This window comes from Microtus oregoni, unplaced genomic scaffold (genome assembly GCF_018167655.1).
Source record: "Microtus oregoni isolate MIOR12 unplaced genomic scaffold, Mior012 000006F_ref0000085, whole genome shotgun sequence".
In the NCBI taxonomy this organism is placed as follows: Eukaryota; Metazoa; Chordata; class Mammalia; order Rodentia; family Cricetidae; genus Microtus; species Microtus oregoni.
In genome coordinates this window covers 45,511,668-45,523,070 of record NW_024543065.1, presented here as the reverse complement: position 1 = coordinate 45,523,070, position 11,403 = coordinate 45,511,668, and the positions used below count along the sequence as shown (strand labels likewise).

Here is an 11,403-nt window from a genome sequence, read left to right as displayed (position 1 = left end):
CCTCCTTTGCGATCAGGGAAATGCAAATCAAAACAACTTTGAGATATCATCTTCCACCTGTCAGAATGGTTAAAATAAAAAACTCCAATGATAGCCTTTGCTGGAGAGGCTGTGGAGGAAGGGGTACCCTCATCCATTGCTAGTGGGAATGCAATCTTGTGCAACCACTTTTGAAATCAGTGTTTCGGTTTCTCAGGAAATTTGGGATCAACCTACCCCTGGACCCAGCAATACCACTCCTGGGAATATACCTGAGAGATGCCCCATCATATGACAAGAGCATTTGTTCAGCTATGTTCATAGCAGTATTATTTGTAATAGCCAGAACCCGGAAACAACCTAGATGCCCTTCAATGGAAGAATGGATGAAGAAAGTATGGAATATATACACATTAGAGTACTACGCTGCGGTAAAAAACAATGACTTCTCAAATTTTGCATGCAAATGGATGGAAATAGAAAACACTATCCTGAGTGAGGTAACCCAGACCCAAAAAGATGAACATGGGATGTACTCACTCATAATTGGTTTCTAGCCATAAATAAGGGTCACGGAGTCTACAATTGGTAAACCTAAAGAAGCTAAGAAAGAAGGTGAACCCAAGGAAAAACATATAGTTATCTTCCTGGCTATGGGAAGTAGACAAAATAGCCGGGGAGAAAATTGGGATCTTGGGGGTGGGGTGGGATGGGGGTGGGAAATGGGACATAGCATCAGATCCCTGGGAAATTCCAAAAATGTGTTAAAAACATCTATGCTGCCGGGCATTGGTGGCACTCGGGAGGCAGAGGCAGGCAGATCTCTGTGATTTCTAGGCCAGCCTGGTCTACAAGACCTAGTTCCAGGACAGGAACCAATAAAGCTCTGAAGAAACCCTGTCTTAAAAAGTAAAAATCCAAAATAAGTATAAAAACATCTATGCCACCACACTGAAAAATCTGAAGAAATGAATAACTTTCTCAATACATACCACTTACCAAAGTTAAATCGAGATGAGACAGATAATTTTAACAGACTTATAAACAGCAATGAAAGAGTAATTTTCATAATGAAACTCAAATGTCTAAGAAACATTTGAAATGTTCAACATCCTTAGCATTCTGAAAACTGCAAATAAAAATTATTTAGGAATTCCATCAGAATGGAATGTTAGAACCAGTCAGAATGGCTAGGAACGAAAAAACAAATGACAGCTGAGGCTGGGGAGGACTGGAGTACGGGAAAGACTCTTCCCTTTCTAGTAGGAGTGAAAACTAGTACCACCACTATTAAAATCAATATGGTGCTTCCACAGGAAACTGGGACTCCATCTACCTGAACATCCAGCTATTCCCCTCTTGGACATACACCTGAAATTTTCTTCATGGTACAACAGGTACACTTGCTAAAGTATGTTCATTGCTGCACTGTTTATAATGCTCAGAAATTGGAAACAACCTAAATGTCCCTCAAAATAACAATGGATGAAATGAAGTACGTTTGTACAATGGAGTAATACTCAACTTTTAAAACAATGAGATCATAAAAATTTCAGGCTAATAGATAGAACTAGAAAAAATCATATTTTGTGAGATAACCCAGAACCAGAAAAAAGATGAATATGGTATGTATTCACTTACAACTTGATATATTTTATATTATTGATAACCAATATATAATCCATAGATCCAGACAGGTTAGCTATAGAAGACATTACTAGGAGATACCCATATATCGCCTTAGGAGGGTAAAATAGAATAGATTTTATGGTGAACCCAAGCCAGGGGGAGTGGATGTACAAAAGTAAGACGATCAGATAGTAAGGAGGAAGGGAAAACGTTTTGAATGAGAGGATGAGGGGAGAAATATTTGGAATTGAATGGATTTTGTTGAGCATCATGAAATCCTAGTTCAGTGCAAAGTTCCTATAATACATTAATGTGATCCTAATTAAGTCTCCAAATAATGAGGGACAAGGAACTCCAATGGCCATCTTATGTCACCAATAAAAGTTCCAATATGGAGACAGATGTAGGTGGGTCTTCTTTCTATGTGTTACTTTCATACCAAGACGGATGATGGTTAGAATCTTCCCAGTAAGCCACCAATTCTTTGGTGGTACACAGATTATTAGAAATGGGTTAAAGCAAGATATGACAGTTAGCCTAGAAGAGGCTAGGTATAATGGGCCAGGCAGTGTTTAAACGAATACAGTTTCTGTGTTGTTATTTCTAGGGCTAAGCTAGCCGTACGGGAGCTGGGCAGGACGAAAGCAGGCCTGCTCACCTCATCACTACAGGAGACTTTGTTTTATTCAATTTAGTTGTTGTACAAAATGGTCCCATTGGGTCTTAGCTAGGGTTTCTGCGGGTACAACCAAGCACCATGACAAAAGAGCAAGTTGGGGAGGAAAAAAGCCTATTTGACTTGTACTTCCAGATAATAGTCTATCATCAGAATATGTCAGAATTGGAACTCAAGCAAAGCTGGAACCTGGAGGAAAGTGGTGATATACAAATATAAAGTAAAATAAAATGTGCCCTAATGATATTCTACTGAACGCATAGATCAGCGCATATTCAGCCAACCTCAGTGAGGCTTCCTTCTACAGCAGATAGGAACAAATACAGACCCACAGCCATACATATCACACACACACACACCACACACCATACACCACACACACACACACACACACACACACACACACACAGAGAGAGAGAGAGAGAGAGAGAGAGAGAGAGAGAGAGAGAGAGTTCTTTGAACACACAGCTTTAAATTAGCTGTCTTTATCAAATCTCTATCTCTTTTCTTACAGCTCAGGTAACTGTAAAGAAAAGAAAGGAGGAGTAGGGGAGACTTAGGGAACAGAGGACATAGGAGGACAAGACTCTGTCAACTGCACAAAGCTACTGTGAATTTACAGAGACTGAAGCAGCAGTCACAGGGACTATAAGGTCTACTCAAAGTCCTCTGCCTATAAATATAACTTTTAGTTCATTACTTTTGTGTTACTCCTGAATGTGGAAGCACATGAATCTCTGATTCTTGGGCTTTCTTTTGAGGCCCCTTTCTTTTTCTGCTGGCTTATCTGGTCCAGGTTCAATATGATGGTTTTTGTTTTATTTTATTATATTTGATTATGTCATGTTATCTCTTAGAAGCCCATTCTTTTCTAATGAGAGATAGATTTAAATAGGAGAGCAGCTGGGTGGAACTGGGAGAAGTAAAGATAGGAGAAACTCTATTCAAATTATGTAGTATGAGATGAAAATTATATGTTTCATAAAAGGCAAGAAAAATGATATCTATCAAAACTCAATATGACCACAAAACATCTTTTATTTTTAATTGATTTGGGTAGAAGATAGAGTATAGGAGTCATAATTTTGTCCTATGTGAGTAGAAGAGATGCCATCTTTACAGACTTTGCTGAGGACTGTTTCTACAAAGTGAAGACCAGCCACACAGTTTATTTCTGGGAACTGAAAGCATTTTATCTGGGAAATTATCACCGGAGTAGAATTCTAGCAGTTGCTATGGGACAAGGGTATCAGAAACACTATTGATGGCCTGCCAGTTTTCAGTTTGCCTTGCAGTATTTCTAATGTCTGTGGATCAGCATCTAAGCAGTCAAGATTCCCCGACAAGATGAAATCCACAAGCAAGGCAGTCTGTTGGCAGCTTGCTTAGTAGCTTCTTTGTACATCATCTGAACAATGGTAGAACTCTACTGTCTGAAAGTAGAAGAGTGCAATGACCCAAACATAGTATGGTCAGCTCATATAGGCTGCTGGTTCAACTAGCTGATAAAATTCCCATACTTATTTTGGCTAATCTTAGGAAGAGAATTTGCTAACTTGTTAACTTTCCTTATTAGTTTCTTATGGTGATAATTGAGTAAAATTTGGATGATGTGAAAAACTAATACATTACATAATTACAATAAAATGAGGAGAAAATTTAACTCTTAACCATGTCAGACTTAACCTGGATACAATGGAGTAATGACTTATAAGAATATAGGGTCCAAAACAGGGAAAACAAAGAGACGTGAGATGACTGATGTACATCACCCACCCACTGCGATTATACAAAAGAGCAATGCAGCCTCTCAATATAGTGGAGAGAGTATAAAATGCCAGAAATGTACACACCAGTGCCAAGATATTCTGGGTGGCTTTGGACTCAGGGCATTTGATCCTGGAATCATGAGAGCTGCGGATATGATGAACCCTCTGCTTGTGTCCATACAGAGTAACAATCATAGAGGTGCTGGACCAGATGATAAGCACAGCAAAAAGGAATTCAGGGCACATCACCAGTGCTGCATAGAGTGAGTCACTGATTTCATCTGCCGCTATAGTAGAGCAATATCCAAAATCTCGATTTCTTGTTATGTTTTGGCTATTTGTTTTGATAAATGTGTACATAAAGAAAATAAAACGTATCAACACATAGAAGACCCAAAGTAAAGAAATGGACCAGCCAACAAACTTTGTTTCTTTGACTTTATGATCCTTCAAACACAATTTCCTGGGACTGATGGTCATGGCCTGGAAGATACTCAAGAGGCAGGTGGTACCCATGGATACATTTCGGGCAAACCCTTGAATGAACAATAGTAGCAAACATTCAGAATCATTCAAGGATGGCTTCAGCCCCCAAACTGCCATTGTATGCGCCACTCCCGCAGAGAGAATGATCAAAGTATTTGCTGTCAATAGGTGCATGAGAATCAGATCTTTTGGCTTTAATGCATATTCTCTGTAGGAAAGGACTAAATAGTAGAACAGAAGAGAGAGATTTCCCATAATTCCAATGGTAGTTTGTGATAAAAAAATGATTCCGATTGCCAGTTTCCACACATCCATTTCAGCACAATTTCCTTAAGAATATGATCACAGCGTTTTTCAGGTGAAGTGATTAAGACAAATGATCAAGCTGGGTGTGAAGAAAGATGCCATTAGTCACACAGCTATAAAATTTTGACAGCAGTTGTTCCTTCCCATGTTTGTTACTATGCAATTCATCAATAGTTCAGAATGCAAATGTTGATGGGGCATAGCTGGCAACTTTGATAAAAGATGCAACACTCAGTAGGATGGGATGTTAACCCATTGGAGAAAGGGAATGTGACTGTCAATGCAAACAAATACAATGTGAGACTCTGAGAAAATACTGATATTTGTTAGTCGTGTGTTAAAAGAAATCAACTTCAATAACAATCACAAAACTTAAATAAAGCAATTTGTTTTTACCCACACAATATTTTTATTGATTATTTGGAGGTTTCACATAATGCACTTGATGACATCACTTCCCCATATTCCCATGTCTATCCCTACTTCCTTATGACATTCCTCAATAAGAGAAAAAAAAACTATGATGTCCAATTTGTGTTGCCTCTATATTCACTGTACCATGGTAAGTTTAATTTAATAAAGCAATTCTTTTTTGTTCTTCTCAAGAAAGGGTTTCTTTGTAGATTTGAGCCTATCCTGGAACTAGCACTTGTAGACCAGATGGCCTCAAACTCACAGAGGTCTGCCTGCCTCTGCCTTCCGAGGGCTGGGATTAAAAGTATGTGTCACAATTTCTGGTCTAATAAAGCAATTATTAATGTATATCCCACCTACAATCAGAAGATTTTAGTGGTACTATAAGACTAAAATTATAGTCTTGTAATAAGGTAAAGTTTCCTCCCTCTTTCTCAGATGGGGCCATCTTTAATTTCACCTAAAATTGACCCTTCTCCTTTATGAAATGTCCCTTGTGAAATTAGCTAACCCCATTCTAGAGAAGTGGGCTGAAGTGCCACAGCTAATCGCACATTTTTAGATTTTCTAAAATTGCTTCCTTTCTTTCCTTTCCCTGACATTAATGATCAGGGAGCTGATTTTCTGGATTCTTTGCCTTTACAAGCTCCATGTAAAATGCATTCCAGGTGGTTCTCTGAGAAGGGTTTTTCTGTAGACAGTCACCAAACCTGCTAAATACAGACTCCAAAATAGGGATTTTGGTCATACTTATTGCTCTTTGGATCTTTATTCCACAATAGTCTTAGATAATAAAATTTATTAAAAGCTCAAAATGGGATAGAAGGATGGGTCAAATAAAACCTTAGATCACACTGAATTATGTTCTAGCTTTTATAAAATTCACACCTCATAGATGTTATACACATGAGTACACCCAATTTCGAACTGTTAGAGAGAAGGGAACATTGTGTGTGATGAAATCTCACAGAATGCAGAACAGAACAAAACTAAGCAAGATATATTAGGAGAAATTGCAAGAAGAAGGACAATAGCTAATGTATGGAAATTATTGGAAAAATTATCAATGTCTCTATTGAAATTGTATCTTGGATAATTAGGCATCACTTTGAAATTTAGACTGGAAATGATAGAAAAGTAGGCAGTGGTTTAGACAGGTCATCAGGGTTGTGAATTTGGAGTAAACTCTTAGGACACCATACACTAATCTCATGAGAGATGGTGTCTACAAACCACTCTTAAATTGGATGAGATACCACTGCAGAAGCAGACAGTATCAACTGCCTGAACCATGTAGCCCCAGGGAGATCACTGTTGCCCCTCACACTCATGAGGCTTGCAGCGACAGTCAGAGGTTAATCAAGAGCTAGGGTAGAATGAGTAGTAAAGACTCGGATCTGAAGAATTTTAAACATAGTGGGGAGATTAGCTGAGACCTTAGTAACTATAAAATACAGTCTCTTATTCTCTGTGCACTGCCATGTCGAATAGCCTAGTGAATTACTGCTACAGAAATAGGACCTACTCTATTCAGCAATGCAAAAAAGTCCCAAATGACAGATACCACTATCCTCAGTGAGACTTTATAGCTTCTAATTCTAGAAATGTATGTTTATGTTGGAGTGAGTGTGGGTGGCATCCAGAAAACTTGAAAGGGGCCTATAAGAATGTCTCAGAGTGGGGTCAAGAGGGTAAAACAGTGCATGTGTTTTGAAAGTGAAGGAAGAAATTGTGTACATGGGACAGTATAAGCTGAGATGAGGAAAGAGAAATGGGAGATACAGAGCAGTTGATGCAATCAAAATCACAAGTGTGAAAATGCCTTTAGGAAACTTACTAATTTGTAATCTAGGAAAACATAAAAATCCAAACAATATGAAAGTCAATATAAAGCAAAGTAATAAAATGTGAATAATACCAAGTTTTAGTATGACTATAGAAAAACCTGGAATCTCACGCCCTGCAAATGTCTGTGAAAGCCAAACATTGGAGAAAGGGTTACAACTGCTTATGTAGACCAAACATCACCATGAACACCAATAATCACACTTTAATTTTTCAACATTCTATTCAGTATTTAACTATTCCAAGAAGAAGTAGTTTGGATAATTGCAATTTTATTTATGCTATAGATGATAAGTTATTTTAGAAGATGAAGTTGCATTTCTTTAATTTTTGAAATAAAAATGTACTTGCATCATTGTAACTTTATTCTTCTAACCCTTCCAAGTACCCATACAAACCCTTCCTCTCAAATTCATTGTATCTGGCCTCTTTTTCTTTAATGGTTGTTACATTTATATAATATATATCTATGTTGTCTATATTGCTATGCTATTATGTATATATATTATGTATATATATATACATATATATAATCTTCCCTGTATGTATAACGTTACCTGTATGTACATGATTTTACTGTTCACCATCTGATGCTGGATAATCAATTAGGTTTTATTTTTCCTACTCACAGCAATTCTGTCATTGCTTGTAGCTCTAATTAATGAGAAAAAATTCTCAATACAAAAGAAGTAGATAATCAAAAAAAATCCACTGCTAATCAAAAGGTAAAAAACAGAAATACCATGAGTACTCAAAAAGCAGAAATCAAGCGAATGAATATGTTGTGCCAGGTTCTAGTTATATGTCCACGATGCAACACTTACAGGCAAGGCTCAGAAAATATTGTGGCAGGGGTGGCAGTAAGATTTTAGGAGTTGTAGGAATATGCATCTGCTGTGAGAATGCATTTTCTAAAATGTTGGAAAAACTATATCCTTGAAGTCTCAACATGGACACCTAAACAAATGTAGTGGCAGCAACATACATGCTCACATGGAGAGGGAAATTCCAAAAGGCCTCAGTTACCCCTCGTTGAAGAATTACCACACAACTGAGCTTAGTTTTTACATCATTCAGTAACTATCATGGAAATATTTACCAGTAGATTGCCCAGGCATGCCCAGTGGCAGGCCATGATCAATTAACTGATAAAAATAAACTATAATTCTACATACCAAATATGACTTTGGAAGATCCCATATCATCTCAGTTATGGGAGAAATGTGCGGCTGCTGCTGCCCAACACGATTGGCAAGCACAGAGGTCAACATGAAATAGAGATCTTACAGTCACTATGACCAATGTGATCATTGAGGGTTCAGCAATGTGAGAGAAGTGTGTGGAGATTTTGCTATGCTAGAGGAACACACCATGTCTCATAGCATGTAGGAACAAGAGGCTGGGCTTCATTGGAATCAAACATTCATTGGAAACATGGGGAACAGCATCATCTGTAGGTGACTAAGCAACTGGAAGAAGAGGATCTAAAAACCCAAACTCAGTCACAGATGTACTACAAAGACCTTGAAAAAATGGAGAAACTGCCAAGGAAATCAGTAGAAGCCTGCAATTGGGGTTGAGATGAGGCTTTCAGGATTAGATAAATGAAGATACAGTGTGTCTTTTGCACAAAGGGGGGACTCTTACAGGAAGAGGGAAAAAAGATGCACATTCCAGAGTCCTCCGGAGGCAGCAGTTACTATGGAGAGAATGGAGGAATGGAGGAAGAAAGTAGTTGTCTGTATTTCAGCACATGTGATGCACTGGGATTGGGAAAGGAGCCCAGAAATGAAGAAAACCAAAAGGAAACAGTCAAACAACAAAACTTTTGGAAATTGATGGCTGAAGAAAAGATTATGAGAAAGTCAAGGAGTGGAAAAAGTCATTTTGAACAAAAGAAAACATGATGCTGAGTGCAAGCAAAGTCGATAATTCAACACATTCAACGTCAAAAGGCAGAGAGGAATACATTATTTTATGATTGACAAGCCATCCCCCAAACAACCACTAACAGTATTGGTCCTTCAGGTTCTGAATCCCATCCATTTTACAAACCAGTATATTGTCCCTTGTCACTTCTCAAAACTAGGTCCTCTCTCAAAGGATTCAATAACAAGTAGTAAAAAAAAAAATGTCTTGAAAATGGTCGTTCTGTAGCAAATACGACTAAATAATATAAATTGCAACCCACACTGGTTGTTTTCCTTCTATGTAGCCATCTGATGTAGAATACATTACTGAGATTATATGTACTAAGAAAACTTCAAAATGTACAGTCAAATAAAAGGAAAATGTAGGCCAATCTCTTAAATGTCTGTTCCCTATAAAAATACAACAAAGGTCTGATCTTGCCAAATTAGTTAAGGTTAACTAATGAGAATCTTATGATATTGATTTTTCTGTTCTATTGTATTTAATGATTGCTTTACCTGTAAAATTCCTCTAAGATGTATGGTGATGGTTTTTGCTTCAGCAGAAGGAAAAATTCATCATAAACAAATAGGAAAAAGAGATAGGAAGGAAGGAAGACAAAAAGAAAGAACAGAGAAAGAAAAGAAAGACAGATAAGATAGAGTGAGATAAAGAGAAAGACAAGACTTACTTGCTCATGTTCTCCCTCCTTCTGCTCTTCATCTGGACCTTGGGAGCTCAGTCAGTGCTCCAGTGTGGGTCTCTGTCTCTATCTTCATCCATCACCAGATGAAGGTTCTATGGTGATATGCAAGATATTCAACAGTATGGCTATGGGATAAGGCCAGATCAGGCACCCTCTCCTCTGCTGCCCAGGGACCTCGCTGGGGAAGTCCCCTTGGACACCTGGAAACCCCTCTAGAGCCAAGTCTTTTGCCAACCCTAAAATGGCTCCCTTAGTTAAGTTACCTTCTTACCTGCTCCCATATCCACCCTTCCTCAAACTCAACCATCCCATTCCCCCAAGCTTTCCCCAGTTCTCCCCTTCTCTTTTCTCTCTCCCTATTTCATCTCTCCCCCAACCCACCCCCACCCCTCTGCTCCCAACTTTTGCTTGCCTATCTTGTCTACTGCCAATATACAGATAAATATATGTTTTTCTTTGGGTTCACCTTCTTATTTAACTTCTCTAGGATCACTAACTATAGGCTCACTGCCCTTTGTTTATGTCTAGAATCCACTTATAAGTGAGTATATACATTCCTCTTTTTGGGTCTGGGTTATCTCACTCAGTAAAGCGTTTTCTATTTCCATCCATTTGCATGTAAGATTCAAGAGGTCATTGTTTTTTTTCCCCTGAGTAGAACTCGAAAGTGTATATGTGCCACACCTTCCTTATCCATTCTTCTATTGAGGGGCACCTAGGTTGTTTCCAGGTTCCGGCTATTACAAATAGTGCTGCTATGAACATAGTTGAACAAATGCTTTTGTAGTATGATTGGGCATCTCTCAGGTATATTGCCAAGAGTGGAATTGTGGGATCCTGAGGTAGGTTGACTCCCAGTTTCCTGAGAAACCGCCACACTGATTTCCAAAATGGTTGCACAAGCTTGCATTCCCACCAACAATGATGAGTGTTCGTCTTACACTACAACCTCTCCAGCATAGGGAGAACATGAGCAAGGAAGTCAGGACCACGAGAGGTATCTCCACCCATGGAGACTGTGGGACTGATCTAATGGGAGCTTACCAAGGCCAGCTGGACTGGGACTGAACGAGCATGTGATCAAACCAGACTCACTGAATGTGGCTGACGATGAGGGTGAACTAAGAAACCAATGATAATGACACCGGATTTTGATTCTACTGCATGTACTGGCTTTTTGGGAGCCTAGTCTGTTTGGATGCACACCTTTCTTGACCTGGACAGAGGGAGAGCCTTGGACTTCCCACAGGGCAGGGCACTCTGACTTCTCCTAGCACAGGAGAATGAGGCAGAGGGTGGTAGTGGGACGGAAATGGGAGGATGGGAGGAGGTGGAAATTTTTAATAAATAAGTAAATAAATAAAAATAAAGTAAATAAATAGACCTTCAAATAAAGATGCAAAAAGAGAAAGACAAGAGAGAGAGGGGGAGAGAGAAGGTTTGGCTTAAATAATTTTGATAAACGAAGTTGGTGTCTGTAAACAAAATGCATGGAATTACAGTTTGAGTCTGTTAATAGTCATAAACACTATCAAGTATTTGTGAATACTGGTGTTGACTAATGAGTGAGATCACTGAAAGGTTGAGAAAAAAGTATCACAAACATGTTCTTTATATTTTTGCTGCTCCATAAAACCACCATAGATGTAGGATATAGGACATCATTTAGGATGCAGAATTTG

At 38.5% G+C, this 11,403-nt stretch overlaps 1 protein-coding gene across 3 annotated transcripts; it reads right to left on the bottom strand.

The window, feature by feature from the left end:
* Positions 1-3,912: 3,912 nt before the first annotated feature.
* Positions 3,913-10,521, bottom strand: LOC121450064 (vomeronasal type-1 receptor 4-like). 3 transcript variants are annotated; one of them, XM_041654755.1, is made up of 2 exons: positions 10,509-10,521; positions 3,913-4,856 (listed from the first exon to the last, which is right to left on the bottom strand). In XM_041654755.1, exons 1-2 carry the CDS (start codon positions 10,519-10,521, stop codon positions 3,913-3,915), a joined length of 957 nt encoding a protein of 318 aa, XP_041510689.1. The 3 variants fall into 3 exon arrangements, with proteins under 3 accessions (XP_041510689.1, XP_041510691.1, XP_041510690.1); XM_041654757.1 differs by lacking the exon at positions 10,509-10,521 and adding an exon at positions 9,502-9,522 and having other exon boundaries at positions 3,913-4,860; XM_041654756.1 differs by lacking the exon at positions 10,509-10,521 and adding an exon at positions 7,524-7,554 and having other exon boundaries at positions 3,913-4,859.
* Between the last annotated feature and the right edge of the window lie 882 nt (positions 10,522-11,403).